Genomic DNA, 16417 nt, shown 5'->3' on the forward strand with positions numbered 1-16417 from the left:
AGGAATTAGGAGGTTTGCTGAAGGTGCAGCTGTCGAGGGGTGTCCGTCTTTATTAAATTACGACAGTTTGTGTTCATTAAAACAGTAGGAATAATTAGCTAATCCACATGAAACAGTCACTTAAAAGTCACGTCTCGCTTTCAGTTTTGGGCTCAGGTGCACTTTACATTCACACTACAAGCATGCCGCCCCAAAACCCAAATGAACCGTGCTCAGGCACACCTCTTCTAACCGGGCCAGGGCCGGCCAACTGAACCGTGCTTGAACCCGATTCAGAGCACTCACACTTCTCAATCGATCCTGGGCACAGTTCGAATAACTTGCTAGTGTGTCCTATTATGAGACTGTCTGCTTAATGTCTGCTGATACTGCTCCTTCAACAGACATTTAACTGACTATAAGAAACTTTACAAGTACATGTTAACTAACACTAACACTAACCCCAACCTAATGGTTTACTTATAATCTACTGAAAATTCGTTGACATGTAGATGCAATGTAACAAACGGACCATCAAAATAAATTGTGACCCAAGCTCAACTAAAAACCTTCTAAACAAGTGTATTTTCATAATGTGCAGTGTGATTACCTTGTGCGATGGGGGTGGTTTGTGATGTGTTGGCTACGGAAAGAATGGACACAAATGCAAACATTTTTAAACACTTATTTAAGAGCAATTTTACTTGCGCTTACCTGTGTACAGTTTTCATCATTTGCAGTATTATTACCTGGTGTAGTTGTGGGGGCCGCTGAAAAAAAAACAAAAAAAACACTTAATTTAAACACTAAATTAATTGCAAGTTTTACTTATTTTACTTTTCATACATCATTTACTCTTAAATGCATCAAAAATATTACTTGTGTACATATTTATTAACCATTTACAGTATGATTACCTGTTGGCGCTGGTCCTACTGAAAGAATGAACACAAAAGCAAACATTTTTATACAGTTAACAAGGTTTACTTGTGTTGATGTAAAGTATTTTCAATTAAGCTGGAAGCTAGGCCAATATCTTCATTATTCCTCTCGTCTATCATTAATTTCACTATTATTGCTTGTTCCATTTGTCATATGGTCATTGCTAAACAAATGAACACAAATACAATTAAATATCTCAATGGCTCACTGGTTAAATGCAGTTTTTCGTTGTGTTGATGTGTTTTCTATTGAACTTGTAGCTTATTGGGCCAAGATACTTATTGGTAACACTTTATTTTGACGGTCCATTTGAGTATACCTAAGGGTGTACTCACACTATGTACAGTTGCCTTGAACCGGGCACGTTTGTCCCCCCTTCCGTCTCCCCCGACGGCCCGCACTCACATTGTATTCGCACCTGAGCACGCTTACGTCATGCATTTTCATAATGTTCAGTTAGAAGCACTCTCGCTCAGCACAGTGGAGATTTTAGTTATATCGTTTAGTCGTTTGGGATGCGGTGACACACAGTCAAATATTTTGCTGAACAGATCAGCCACTTTTGACGCTCATAAATGATCATAAAGTCCTCATGCTGCAGGAAATAGGAGGTTTGTTGAAGGTGCAGCTGTTGAGGGGTGTCCGTCTATAATAAATTACGACAGTTTGCGTTCATTGAACAGTAGGAATGATTATTTAATCCACATGAAAAGTCACGTCTTGCTTTCAGTTTTGGGCTTAGGTGCGCTTTACATTCACACTACAAGTATACTGCCCCAAAACCCAAGTGAACCACGCTCTGGCACAACTCTTCCAACTAGGCCAGGGCCGGCCAACTGAACCTACCTGAACCCGATTCAGAGCACTCACACTTCTCAAACAATCCGAGAAACTGTCCTGACTTATAACTTAGAACCCCGTTTACACTAGTGCATTTTAGTTTTAAAACGCCGTTTTAGATCAAAAACGATCTGCGTCCACACTAGCGTTTCACCTAGCGTTTCTGAACATATCTCCATCCACACTACACCACCAAAAACGTATATCACATGACCGTTCGCGCACTCTAGGCATGCACGTTCTACTATAAACAGGAAGCTTGTGTCTCGCTCGGCATTTGGTTATTGTTAGTCAACAAACGCCGGTTGAACAATGAACGCGATGGCAAAGAAAGCAAGAGAGCTATTTATGTGGACAGACGCCGAGGTTGAGTTGTTACTAAACATAACAAATGAATAACTGCACAATGGTACCTAAAACAGAAACCTAAACAGAACCTAAAAATAGTGCAAAAAACGCTCCCATTTCTGTGTCCGTGTTGTTGTTTACAGTGAAGGCTGGTCTGCTGTCTTCCGGTAGCGTTAAAGCCATGTGTTATAGTCATGTGATAGGGGCTTGACGAATAAGGGGAGGATACGCAATGACACAAAAGCCCCAATCAGGTAGCAAATGTAGGCAGCCCCGCCTCCGTTTTCAGATGTCTCTGTTTTCCCCCATCCACACTGAGATGGAGCAGCCGTGTTTTAGAATGAAAACAGCCTCTCCAGCTTTTTAAAAACACTCCGTTTTCGGAACTCGAAAACTCCAGCGTAGTGTGGATGGATGGCGTAACCGTAGCAAAACTTATGCGTTTTCAAACTACAATGCATTAGTGTAAACGGGGCCTTAGTGCTAGTGTGTCCTATTAGTAGACTATCTGCTTAATATCTGTTGATACTGCTCCTTCAACAGACACTTAACTGACTACAAGAAACTTTACAAGTACATGTCAACTAATCCTAATGTCAATTAGTTGACATGTAGATGCAATGTAACAAACGGACCATCAAAATAAATTGTGACCCAAGCTCAATAAAAAAAACTTTTAAACAAGTGTATTTTCATAATGTGCAGTGTGATTACCTGGTGTGATGGTGGTGGTTTGTGATGAGTTGGTTACTGAAAGAATGAACACAAATGCAAACATTTTAAACACTCAATTAGGAGCAATTTTAGTTGCGATTACCTGTGTACAGTTTACATCAATAGCTGTATTATTACCTGGTGCAAATGTGGGGGCCGCTGAAAAAAATAACACACACACACACACACACGCACGCACGCACACACACACACACACACACACACACACACAAAACACTTAATTTAAACACTGCATTAATTGCAGTTTTACCTATTTTACTTTTCATACATCTTTTCCTTGTAAATACATCAAAAGTTTTACTTGTGTACATATTTTTAAATAATTTACAGTATTATTACCTGTTGCCGCTGGGGTCACTATTGAAAGAATGGACACAAAAGCAAACATTTTAAACACTCAATTAGGAGCAATTTTACTTGCACTTACCTGTGTACAGTTTACATCAATAGCTGTATTATTACCTGGTGCAAATGTGGGGGCCGCTGAAATAAATAACACACAAACCCATACACACACACACCAAAAACACTTAATTTAAACAATAAATTAATTGCAGTTTTACTTATTTTACTTTTCATACATCATTTCCTTGTAAATACATCAAAAATTGTACTTGTGTACATAATTTTTAATAATTTACAGTATTATTACCTGTTGCCGCTGGGGTGACTATTGAATGAACACAAAAGCAAACATTTTTAAACAGTTAATAAGTTTTACTTGTGTTGATGTACAGTATTTTCAATTAAGCTGTAGGCTAGTCTAATATCTCATTATTCCTCTAGTCTATCATTAATTACAACATTATTGCTTGTTCCACTTGTCAAATGGTCATTGCTAAACAAATGAACACAAATACAATTAAATATCTCATTGGATAAATGTAGTTTTCCCTCTGGTTAATGAATTTAATGTTGGATTGGGGTGGGGGGGGGGGGGGGTCAGACACATTAATTTATTTTTTACTTTTTTTACAGCTTAGCACAATTTATCCTGCAAATTAAAAAAAATATGGAGCTACAGATCATAGAGTACTTCTTCATTATTGTTTAAATATTAACTGAGCCCAGTGCATGATGGGTGTTGTAGTTTTCTTAACATTTTTTGAGGAAATGGAACCTAAAAAGCCATTTTCTCAGTGAACCATATTCAATTTCAAACAAGAACCAGTTTAAAAAATGCCTTTAGTTGCATAAACATTTTTAAATATTTAGGCAACAATTTTTCTGTTACAAATCCATCTCCATCGATTCATCCATCAAAACTTAACAGTGATTTAAAGTGATGCCTTCAAAAACATCCCAACATTTATTAGTTAATTTCAGTTTAGCAGGTTGTGAATGAAAATATATGTATAATTAATAGATCTATATTTACCCTGTGCCAAGCCTATTGAAGAAAGACAAAAAGGGTAATAAAATAGAGTGAGAGAGAGAAAGAGATTATTACACTGTAATGCATATGGTTATAATAATTGTATCAAATGGTCATTTCACAACACGTCACAAGCTTACTTGATGGCAGGACCGACATTATTATTAAAAGCAAAAGATGTTTTGGAACTGGATGCATTTTCAAGATAAGTAGTTTGATGCAGTGAAAAAAGAATTCCTTGCTCTGTAATGAGAAAGAATAGGCTGCTCATTAAAACAATTAACATTCTTCAATTCACTTTTACGTAAAAGCTAAACAAGTGCTAATAATAAGAAACAAATAAACAAATAAATAAATAAATAAATAAATAAATAAATAAATAATACCTTATTAATAAAGAGACTAAGCTGAAAAGAAAATTTATGATTGAATAATAATAAAGGGGATTAAAATGGTATGTGAAATAAATTATCATTAATAACCAATACACTCAAAATAAGGACATCTGCATGTTAAACAAACAAATTAATAATAATTTAATAACGTTCAACTTTATTTGTTGGTTTAAATTCAGCCCAAATAAATTGTTTACAACCATTTAACATAAAAAAAGAGTAAATCCAAGCAATAATGAAACATTTTTTTCAGTGTACTATGAAAAATAAAAAAAATAATAAAAAATATAACATGATAAATTTGACCCTTTAATTATTCCGGTTAATTTATTGTTTTACTAACTGCTCGTGGCAGAATAATTGTTCCCATTGTTTTAAGTAGATCGGGATAAAACCGTGCCCCAAAAAAACAGAAAAGTCTACATACCTCAGAGTCTCGCTCAGCCTGCTTTGGCACCGGCTGTGAAGTGTGAATAGCCTACAATGGCAACTATGAAGGAAGTACTGCATTTATAAGGGTTGGTTAGTCTGGCGGAAACAAAAACAAAACAAAACAAAAAAAAAGAGCAAGAAACTCCAGACGTAACAATGTGAAACATTTTACGTGCAGACGATTTTGTTGACGCAGTAAGAACAATGCAATGCTAAAATGTGTGTCAAAATACATATATATATATATATATATATATATATATATATATATATATATATATATATATATATATATATATATATACATATATATATATTTTGTATTTGGATTTTTTTTAAAGCAGAACATGCATCTGCACTTTTAGTTGATTAATTTATTATAGACTATTATAGACTATTTAAAATAGACTATACACTATACCCCCTTTTAAATATTTCTTTAAATTATTCATAAGACAAGATTATGTGTCTAATATTAAAACGTTTTATATTAAAACGTTTCAGAAGCAGTGAACATGCTGAGCTATGTGCTTTTATAGCATTCACGGGTTGTGCCAGGGAAAGCACCAAATGCATTAACGCGTTTTCAGTTAATCCCTATTCAAAATGTTCATTTGTCAGCATCCAGATAAGCCTCAACATTGACACTAAATAGTCTCTTTAAAAGTTATTAGTAAGTTTGCATTGACGTTTTTAATGAGACCTTGTTATACTTTCAGTTTAAGATCTGGTAACCCCATGATTACGCGGAAGCACGAACATTCGGTTCAATTTTAGTTCGTTTTGGTGGATTTTTAGCACGGTATCTCGATATTTTCAGCATTTAAGCTGATGCATAAGCAATAGCTCACCGTTAAATGGGACATTTCAAGATTTGATATCCTCTCATATCATTCTCAGATGCCAAATTCAGATTCCCAAAATTCACTCACAAAAGTCACCTGATGTTTAAGCATTGCAAACGCAAAACTATGATCCAAATGACTCTTCAAATAACAACATATTACCATTGCCATGCCATCAACCAGACTATTGAACAAAAACCAAACAGGAAAAGTACAAAAAGATAGTCTGTTTATTTGAATGTAATGATGCATTAATGTTGCAACGATGTTGTACATTGGTAGATGTTCAATATTACTACTACTACTACTACTACTACTACTACTACTACTAATAATAATAATAATAATAATAATAATAATAATAATAATGATAACAATACAAATAATATTAAAAAGAAGAAAAAATTAGAAATGACAAAAAATCCGCCAGAGGGCGACAGAGCGTTCTCTTATGCAGGTCGTTTTAAAAACCATCACAGAACTTCCAATGGCCTCAATCATAAAAACACTCAAAATATTATAAACTATAAATTATTAACAGCCACCAATTAATTTGAATAGTTTCTGGTGTGTATTGGCTACCATTAGACTCACAACACTTTTGATTAAAGTCTGTGTTGCTATTGTTTATAACTGGCAGTAATGACACCAATAAGATAATCTCATCAATAAATTATAAGAACTCTTTACAGATCTCATATGCATCCCTGTACATACATACAATAGTAGACAATACAGCGAACAGTTGAATATATACATTTTGATGTACTTCGACATCTACTTTAAACACCTTAAATCATAGAGTGAAATTACATTTCAGTGCACATTTAATTGAAAAGAGCTTGCAATCAAACTGTAAAATATTGCAGATTTTAATCAGGCACTTGTATTGTGTCTGGTTTAAAATTTGAAACCATTAAATTAAATTGCTTCAAGGAGTCAGAGAGTTAGCATTTGTCTTTTGCAGGCCTCTTGATTTCACCAGTGTGTTGCCTGGAAGACCATAAGAGACCAGCTGGTTTTTCACCTGGAACAAGATGAAACAACAGATCAAACTTGAGTTCTCTGATGGCACTGCGGTGTGTATGAACAGCAATACGTGTTGCTGACTTACTTGCTCCAAAACTGCTAAGAAGTTTGCATCGTTTAGATCTATATTTGAAGTAAATCTCACTTTAAGTCCAACCACTAAAGGGAAACAAACATTAAACATTAGTTGCTAAATCACATAATTATATTGTATATAAGATCAGAAGATTTCTAATGGGAAACAGGAATGCTTGCCGTACCCTTCAAAGGCATTTGTGAATTAGCTGTAAAAAAAAAAGATTGAAATTATTAATCAGTTTAGTTTGCATTTGGGGTAAATTAACATCCTGTAAACATTTATTTATTTATTTATTTATTCATTTAAATGTTTATATACACAGTTGAAATCAGAATTATTAGCGCCCCAGGAGTTATAAGACCCCCTGTTTATTAATTTCCCCAATTTCTGTTTAACACAGAGCATTTCTAATCATAATAGTTTAATTAACTCATTTCTAATAACTGATTTATTTTATCTTTGCCATGATGACTAAATAATAATTTACTAGATATTTTTCAAAACACTTCTATACAGCTTAAAGTGACATTTAAAGGCTTAACTAGGTTAATTAGGTTAACTAGGCAAGTTAGGGTAATTAGGCAAGTTATTATATAACAATGGTTTGTTCTGTAGATTATCGGAAAAAAAAATTGCTTAAAGGGGCTAATAATATTGCTCCTTAAAATGGTGTTTAAAAAATTAAAAACTGCTTTTATTGTTGCCGAAATAAAACAAATAAGACTTTCTCCAGAAGAAAAAATATTATCAGACATACTGTGAAATTCTCTTGCTTTGTTAAACATAGTTTAGGAAATATTTAAAAAAGAAAATAAAAATTCAAATAATTCTGACTTCAACTGTATATATATATATATATATATATATATATATATATATATATATATATATATATATATATATATATATATATATATATATATATATATATATATATATATATATATTTGGTCATTTCATTAATCACACAATTTATTTTATTATTGTGTAATATTAATAATTAAATCCAGTATAATTATAAAAATATCCCACACCAACTTTAGGTTTACATGTCTTTTTACTGTTAAAATCCCAGACTGTGGTGGTTTTTGAAAATAACAAACACACATACAAACACGATTAACTCATTTGAATATTGAAAATAGATTTATCACTAGCAGCATTATTACCTGATGTGACTGCCATGGCTGTAGGTACTAGAAAAAGACAAATAAAAAGATAATTAATTCCTCATGAAAGCACTTCAGAGCTATTTAAATTAATGTTTGGGGTTTAATATGTATTTATAGGTGTGTCAGTATTTTTACCTATAATAATTGCGGTGGATTCTGAAACAAAAACAAAAACAAACATCTTTAAATACAAACTTTCTTTACATTTGAAGTTATTAGCATCACCTACACTGTAAAAAAAATCCTGGTTGCCTTAAATTTTCAAGCTGAAACAAATTAACCATATGAGTCCATTGAATTTATATCATGTTAAACTGACTTTGCTTCGGGTGCTCTTGTTTCCCCCACAGTCCAAAGACATGCGGTATAGCTGATTGAACTAATTGGCCGTAGTGTATGTGTGTGTGGGTGAATGTGAGAGTGTGTGGGTGCTTTATGGGTTCCAGCTGGAAAGCATCCACTTTGTAAAACTTATGCCGGATAAGTTGGCGGTTCATTCCGCTTTGGCGACCCCTGATAAATAAGAGAATTAGCTGAAAGAAAATTAATGAATAAATGAATGAGCTATATGTTGCTATCAAAATTCACTAAATTTTATAAGAAAAATTCTTAAAATGTTTAAAACAATTGGGGGTGTTAAAATAATTAAATAGCTGATTAAATAATTAAAATTACATTTAAAATAAGAATTTTGGCAAAAATCCCTGCATTTGATGGCAAGTCGTAGATTGTCAGAACTGTTAAATTCGTACTTCACACTATTACTAATTTACTTTCATAGATTTTTTTTCTTATTAAAAAAGTTTTTGGATGCCAAATAATAAATAAATAATAAATATGTTTCTCTTGCTTTGGCTTAGTCCGGTTTTTATTAGAAGTTGCCACAGCAGAATGAACCAACAATTACAACATTCTGCCATAGGTTTTACAGGATCTCTTTCCAGCCGCAACTCAGCCCTGGGAAACACACACACACACACTCTCCCATTCACAAACTACAGCCAATTTATTTTTTTTCAATTTACAAATACAGCATGTCTTTACAATGTGGGGGAAACCAATGCAGACACGGGGATAACAATTCATTTAACACAAAAGAAGATATTTTGTAACCATTTGGTTTAATATGGAAGTTAAGGGTTACAGGTTATCGGCTTTCCTTAAAATATCTTCTTTTGTTTTCAACAGAAAAATATCTTAAGGGTTAAAAACCAGATGGGGAGAATAAATTATGAGGTTTTTTTTTTTTTTTTTTTTTTTGGGGGGGTGGGGGTGAACTATTACTTTAAAGGGTTAGTTTACCCTAAAATTAAAAAAAAAAACTCATCATTACCTCAAAATTTCCAACTATCTGTTATATATTTTACCATATATATGTTTGCCCTTTCAGCTGCAACTCAGCACTGGGAAACACACGCACTCTCTCATTCACACACTACAGCCTATTTAGGTTATTCAATTCACATGTCTTTTGACTGTGGGGGAAACTAATGCAGACTCGGGAAGAAAATCTATTTAACACAAAAGAAGATTTTTTGAAAAATGTTGGAAACCTGTAACCATTTTGTTTTTCCTACTATGTAACCATGTTTTTCCTACTCGGCCTTCCACAAAATGTCTTCTTTTGTTTTCAACAGATATATAAAAAATAAATGAATAAATAAATAAAAAAACTCAAAGGTTTAAAACCAGATGGGGGAGAGTAAATGATGAGGTTATTTGTATTTTTGGATGAATCATCACTTTAAAGCAGCAGTGTTCAAACTCGGTCCTTGAGGGCCAGTGTCCTGCATAGTTTAGCTCCAACTTCCTTCAACACACCTGCCTGGAAGTTTTGAATATACATAGAAAAAGCTTGATTAGCTGCCTCAGGTGTGTTTAATTGGGGTTGGAACTAATATGCAGGACACCTGCCCTCCAGGACCGAGTTTGAACAGCCCTGCTTTAAAGGGTTAGATCAGGGGTCACCAATCTCAATCCTGGAGGGCCAGTGTCCTCCATGCCCCAACTTGCCTCAACACACCTGTCTGGGTGTTTCAAGTATACCTAGTAAGACCTTGATTAGCTTGTTCAGGTGTGTTTGATTAGAGATGGAGCTAAAATCTGCAGGACACCGGACCTCCAGGAACAAGTTTGGTGACCCCTGGGTTAGATAATTCAAAAACAAAAGTAATGACCTTATCATTACCTCAAAATTACCAAACCTTTATGAGTTTCTTTAATCTGTCTGAGTTTCTTTAATGCTCACTCACTCACTCATTTACTCTCTTTTGCTTTGGCTTAGTCTCTGTTTTATTGGGAGTCACCGCCAATTACAACATTCTATCATAAGTTTTACCTGCGGACGCTCTTTTAGCTGCAACTCAGCACTGGGAATAACGCACACATGCACACACTCTCTCATTCACACACTACAGCCAAGTTACTGTACTCAATTCACAAATACAGCACGTCTTTTGACTGTATCTATTTAATACAAAAGAAGATATTTAGAAAAATGTTGAAAATCGTTAACCATTTATTTCCATACTATTTGTTTTTCCTACTATGGCTTTCCTTAAAAAAACTTCTTTTGTGTTAAATGGAATGAAGAAACCCCAATTTTTGGAACCACTTGATTGGATGACTGCATTAGAGCAGTGTTTCTCAACCACCTTGATGGAGGACCACCAGCTCTGCACATTGTCCATGTCTCCTTAGCTAAACACACCTGATTCAGATCATCAGCTCATAAGCAGAGACTGAAAGACCTTTAATGGGTGTGACAGACAAAGGAGACATCCAAAACATGCAGTGCTGGTGGTCCTCTAGTATTGTAGTTGAGAAACACTGCATTAGAGCAACAGTCAAGACTTGCTGTAATATCTATTGCTAGTCAGAGGCAGGAGGTAAAAGAGGCAGTGCGATTGAGACGGTATATTTTGATTTACGTTGTAGCCGTTTGATTCGCACACATCTAATTCAAATGGCTCATAATTACCCATCAGTGTTGTTGCAGGTGTTGTTGTTGTAGGTGTTGCAGTTGTTGATGTTGTAGGTGTTGCAAATGTTGTTGCAGTTGTTGTTGTTGGAGATGTTGCAGTTGTTGTTGGTGGTGTTGTAGGTGTTGCAAATATTGTTGCAGGTGTTGTTGTTGTTGGAGATGTTGCAGTTGTTGTTGTTGGTGTTGTAGGTGTTGCAAATGTTGTTGCAGTTGTTGTTGTTGGAGATGTTGCAGTTGTTGTTGTTGGTGTTGTAGGTGTTGCAAATGTTGTTGCAAGTGTTGTTGTTGGAGATGTTGCAGTTGTTGTTGTTGGTGTTGTAGGTGTTGCAAATGTTGTTGCAGGTGTTGTTGTTGGAGATGTTGCAGTTGTTGATGTTGCTGTTGTAGGTGTTTCAGGTGTTGTTGTTGGAGATGTTGTTGTTGTTGTAGGTGTTTCAAATGTTGATGCAGGTGTTGTTGTTGGAGATGTTGCAGTTGTTGATGTTGCTGTTGTAGGTGTTTCAGGTGTTGTTGTTGGAGATGTTGTTGTTGTTGTAGGTGTTTCAAATGTTGTTGCAGGTGTTGTTGGAGATGTTGCAGTTGTTGATGTTGTTGTTGTAGGTGTTTCAGGTGTTGTTGTTGGAGATGTTGTTGTTGTTGTAGGTGTTTCAAATGTTGTTGCAGGTGTTGTTGGAGATGTTGCAGTTGTTGATGTTGTTGTTGTTGTAGGTGTTGCAGTTGTATTAGTTGTTGTTGCAGCAGTTGTTGTAGGGGTTGCAGATGTTGATGTTGTTGTAGGTGTTTCAGATGTTGCTGTTGTAGGTGGTACAGATGCCGCTGTTGGTGTTGCAGTTGTTGATGTTGTTGGTGTAGGTGTTGCTGTGGACGCCACAAGTGTTGATTGTTGCAGTGCTGCAGCTGTTGTCGTTGTATCAGGTGATGATGGCAGCACAAATGTTGGTGATAATGCATGTGTTGTTGCAGTATCAGGTGTTAGCACTGCAGATGTTGCTGTTGTCTCAGGCGTTGTTGTTATTAGAGATGTTCTTGTCGTCATTGCAGATGTCTCAGGTGTTACTGTTGATACAGCAGATGTTGTTGTTGTCTCTAGTGTTGATGCCGCGGTAGATGTTGTTTCAGATGTTGCCATTGTAGTCTCAGGTATTGTTGTCACTGCAGATGCTGTTGTTGTCTCATGTGTTGTTGTGGTCACTGCAGATGTTGGTATTGTTGTCACTGTAGATGCTGTTGTTGTTGTTGTCGTCTCAGGTGTTGTCACAGTAAATGTTGATGTTCCAGGTGTTGTTGCTGCAGATATTATCGTTGTCTCATGTGTTGTTGTGGTCACTGCAGATGTTGGTATTGTTGTCACTGTAGATGCTGTTGTGGTCTCGGGTGTTGTTGTCACTGTAGTTGTTGTCACTGCAAATGTTGGGCTCACTACAGATGTTGTTGCTGTCTCAAGAGTTGTTGTCCATGCAGAGGTTGTTGTTGTTGCAGATGTTGGGGTCACTACAGATGTTGTTGTTGTCTCAGATGTTGGGGTCACTATAGATGTTGTTGTTGTCTCAGGAGTTGTTGTTGTTGTGCCTGCAGATGTTGGGGTCACTACAGATGTTGTTGTTGTCTCAGGAGTTGTTGTTGTTATGCCTGCAGATGTTGGGGTCACTACAGATGTTGTTGTTGTCCCTGCAGATGTTGGGGTCACTACAGATGTTGTTGTTGTCTCAGGAGTTGTTGTTGTTGTGCCTGAAGATGTTGTTGTTGTCTCAGATGTTGTGGTCACTACAGATGTTGTTGTCTCAAGAGTTGTTGTTGTTGTCCCTGCAGATGTTGGGGTCACTACAGATGTTGTTGTTGTCTCAGGAGTTGTTGTTGTTGTGCCTGCAGATGTTGGGGTCACTACAGATGTTGTTGTTGTCACTGCAGATGTTGGGGTCACTACAAATGTTGTTGTTGTCTCAGGAGTTGTTGTTGTTGTGCCTGCAGATGTTGTTGTTGTTGTTTCAGATGTTGGGGTCACTACAGATGTTGTTGTTGTCTCAGGAGTTGTTGTTGTTGTGCCTGCAGATGTTGGGGTCACTACAGATGTTGTTGTTGTCACTGCAGATGTTGGGGTCACTACAGATGTTGTTGTTGTCTCAGGAGTTGTTGTTGTTGTGCCTGCAGATGTTGTTGTTGTTTCAGTTGTTGGGGTCACTACAGATGTTGTTGTTGTCTCAGGAGTTGTTGTTGTTGTCCCTACAGATGTTGTTGTTGTCTCAGATGTTGGGGTCACTACAGATGTTGTTGTTGTCTCAGGAGTTGTTGTCACTGCAGATGTTGGGGTCACTACAGATGTTGTTGTTGTCTCAGGAGTTGTTGTTGTTGTGCCTGCAGATGTTGGGGTCACTACAGATGTTGTTGTTGTCACTGCAGATGTTGGGGTCACTACAGATGTTGTTGTTGTCTCAGGAGTTGTTGTTGTTGTGCCTGCAGATGTTGGGGTCACTACAGATGTTGTTGTTGTCACTGCAGATGTTGGGGTCACTACAGATGTTGTTGTTGTCTCAGGAGTTGTTGTTGTTGTGCCTGCAGATGTTGTTGTTGTTTCAGATGTTGGGGTCACTACAGATGTTGTTGTTGTCTCAGGAGTTGTTGTTGTTGTGCCTGCAGATGTTGTTGTTGTTTCAGATGTTGGGGTCACTACAGATGTTGTTGTTGTCTCAGGAGTTGTTGTTGTTGTGCCTGCAGATGTTGTTGTTGTTTCAGATGTTGGGGTCACTACAGATGTTGTTGTTGTCTCAGGAGTTGTTGTTGTTGTGCCTGCAGATGTTGTTGTTGTTTCAGATGTTGGGGTCACTACAGATGTTGTTGTTGTCTCAGGAGTTGTTGTTGTTGTGCCTGCAGATGTTGTTGTTGTTTCAGATGTTGGGGTCACTACAGATGTTGTTGTTGTCTCAGGAGTTGTTGTTGTTGTGCCTGCAGATGTTGTTGTTGTTTCAGATGTTGGGGTCACTACAGATGTTGTTGTTGTCTCAGGAGTTGTTGTTGTTGTGCCTGCAGATGTTGTTGTTGTTTCAGTTGTTGGGGTCACTACAGATGTTGTTGTTGTCTCAGGAGTTGTTGTTGTTGTGCCTGCAGATGTTGTTGTTGTCTCAGATGTTGGGGTCACTACAGATGTTGTTGTTGTCTCAGGAGTTGTTGTTGTTGTGCCTGCAGATGTTGTTGTTGTTTCAGATGTTGGGGTCACTACAGATGTTGTTGTTGTCTCAGTAGTTGTTGTTGTTGTGCCTGCAGATGTTGTTGTTGTTTCAGATGTTGGGGTCACTACAGATGTTGTTGTTGTCTCAGGAGTTGTTGTTGTTGTGCCTGCAGATGTTGTTGTTGTCTCAGTTGTTGGGGTCACTACAGATGTTGTTGTTGTCTCAGGAGTTGTTGTTGTTGTGCCTGCAGATGTTGTTGTTGTTTCAGATGTTGGGGTCACTACAGATGTTGTTGTTGTCTCAGGAGTTGTTGTTGTTGTGCCTGCAGATGTTGTTGTTTCAGATGTTGGGGTCACTACAGATGTTGTTGTTGTCTCAGTAGTTGTTGTTGTTGTGCCTGCAGATGTTGTTGTTGTCTCAGTTGTTGGGGTCACTACAGATGTTGTTGTTGTCTCAGGAGTTGTTGTTGTTGTGCCTGCAGATGTTGTTGTTGTTTCAGTTGTTGGGGTCACTACAGATGTTGTTGTTGTCTCAGGAGTTGTTGTTGTTGTGCCTGCAGATGTTGTTGTTGTTTCAGATGTTGGGGTCACTACAGATGTTGTTGTTGTCTCAGTAGTAGTTGTTGTTGTTGTGCCTGCAGATGTTGTTGTTGTTTCAGTTGTTGGGGTCACTACAGATGTTGTTGTTGTCCCTGGAGTTGTTGTGCCTGCAGATGTTGTTGTTGTCTCAGATGTTGGGGTCACTACAGATGTTGTTGTTGTCTCAGGAGTTGTTGTTGTTGTGCCTGCAGATGTTGTTGTTGTTTCAGTTGTTGGGGTCACTACAGATGTTGTTGTTGTTTCAGATGTTGGGGTCACTACAGATGTTGTTGTTGTCTCAGTAGTTGTTGTTGTTGTGCCTGCAGATGTTGTTGTTGTTTCAGTTGTTGGGGTCACTACAGATGTTGTTGTTGTCCCTGGAGTTGTTGTTGTTGTGCCTGCAGATGTTGTTGTTGTCTCAGATGTTGGGGTCACTACAGATGTTGTTGTTGTCTCAGGAGTTGTTGTTGTTGTGCCTGCAGATGTTGTTGTTGTTTCAGATGTTGGAGTCACTACAGATGTTGTTGTTGTCTCAGGAGTTGTTGTTGTTGTGCCTGCAGATGTTGTTGTTGTTTCAGATGTTGGGGTCACTACAGATGTTGTTGTTGTCTCAGGAGTTGTTGTTGTTGTGCCTGCAGATGTTGTTGTTGTTTCAGTTGTTGGGGTCACTACAGATGTTGTTGTTGTTTCAGATGTTGGGGTCACTACAGATGTTGTTGTTGTCTCAGTAGTTGTTGTTGTTGTGCCTGCAGATGTTGTTGTTGTTTCAGTTGTTGGGGTCACTACAGATGTTGTTGTTGTCCCTGGAGTTGTTGTTGTTGTGCCTGCAGATGTTGTTGTTGTCTCAGATGTTGGGGTCACTACAGATGTTGTGGTTGTCTCAGGAGTTGTTGTTGTTGTGTCTGCAGATGTTGTTGTTGTTTCAGTTGTTGGGGTCACTACAAATGTTGTTGTTGTCTCAGGAGTTGTTGTTGTTGTGCCTGCAGATGTTGTTGTTGTTTCAGATGTTGGGGTCACTACAGATGTTGTTGTTGTCTCAGGAGTTGTTGTTGTTGTGCCTGCAGATGTTGTTGTTGTTTCAGATGTTGGGGTCACTACAGATGTTGTTGTTGTCTCAGGGGTTGTTGTTGTCCCTGCAGATGTTGTTGTTGTCTCAGGAGTTGTTGTTGTTGTGCCTGCAGATGTTGTTGTTGTTTCAGATGTTGGGGTCACTACAGATGTTGCTGTTGTCTCACCAGTTGTTGTTGTCTCAGGAGTTGTTGTCACTGCAGATGTTGGGGTCACTTCAGATGTTGTTGTTGTCTCTGGAGTTGCTGTTGTCACTGCAGATGTTGGGTTCACCACAGATGTTGTTGTCATCTCAGGTGTAGTCGTTGCTGCAGACGTTGTTGTAGTTTCAGTAGTTGTCACCGTCTCAGATGTTGTTGTCAATAGAAATGCTGTTTGTCCAGTTGTTGTTTGGGCCTTGGCTTTTAAAGAACCTGTGAGAATATTAAATGAAGGAAAACAAATTTCAGAAAT

The 16417-nt window shown here is 37.2% G+C and overlaps 1 protein-coding gene and 2 long non-coding RNA genes across 4 annotated transcripts in view; all 3 read right to left on the reverse strand.

The window, feature by feature from the left end:
• Positions 1-580: 580 nt before the first annotated feature.
• Positions 581-3526, reverse strand: LOC147841566 (uncharacterized). 2 transcript variants are annotated; one of them, XR_015504665.1, is made up of 8 exons: positions 3497-3526; positions 3307-3327; positions 3184-3201; positions 2962-2982; positions 2824-2859; positions 897-914; positions 729-749; positions 581-622 (listed from the first exon to the last, which is right to left on the reverse strand). It is a non-coding gene; the product is annotated as an uncharacterized LOC147841566 (long non-coding RNA). The 2 variants fall into 2 exon arrangements; XR_015504666.1 differs by lacking the exons at positions 3184-3201; positions 3307-3327 and having other exon boundaries at positions 3497-3516.
• Positions 3527-3818: 292 nt separating this feature from the next.
• Positions 3819-5099, reverse strand: LOC147841567 (uncharacterized). The gene is made up of 3 exons (XR_015504667.2): positions 5042-5099; positions 4360-4462; positions 3819-4234 (listed from the first exon to the last, which is right to left on the reverse strand). It is a non-coding gene; the product is annotated as an uncharacterized LOC147841567 (long non-coding RNA).
• A 1005-nt stretch (positions 5100-6104) lies between these two features.
• LOC137496849 (uncharacterized) overlaps positions 6105-16417 on the reverse strand; it is a 42455-nt gene continuing 32142 nt past the window's right edge. The window contains exons 13-18 of the mRNA XM_087275468.1: positions 11152-16377; positions 8307-8327; positions 8169-8195; positions 7181-7204; positions 7006-7079; positions 6105-6918 (exon numbers count right to left, since the gene is read on the reverse strand). Coding sequence (XP_087131594.1) covers positions 6823-6918; positions 7006-7079; positions 7181-7204; positions 8169-8195; positions 8307-8327; positions 11152-16377 — 5468 coding nt within the window. The 3' untranslated portion in view covers positions 6105-6822. The remainder of the gene's footprint in view (positions 6919-7005; positions 7080-7180; positions 7205-8168; positions 8196-8306; positions 8328-11151; positions 16378-16417) is intronic.

Source organism: Danio rerio, chromosome 12, assembly GCF_052040795.2.
Source record: "Danio rerio strain M-AB ecotype USA chromosome 12, GRCz13ab, whole genome shotgun sequence".
In the NCBI taxonomy this organism is placed as follows: domain Eukaryota; kingdom Metazoa; phylum Chordata; class Actinopteri; order Cypriniformes; family Danionidae; genus Danio; species Danio rerio.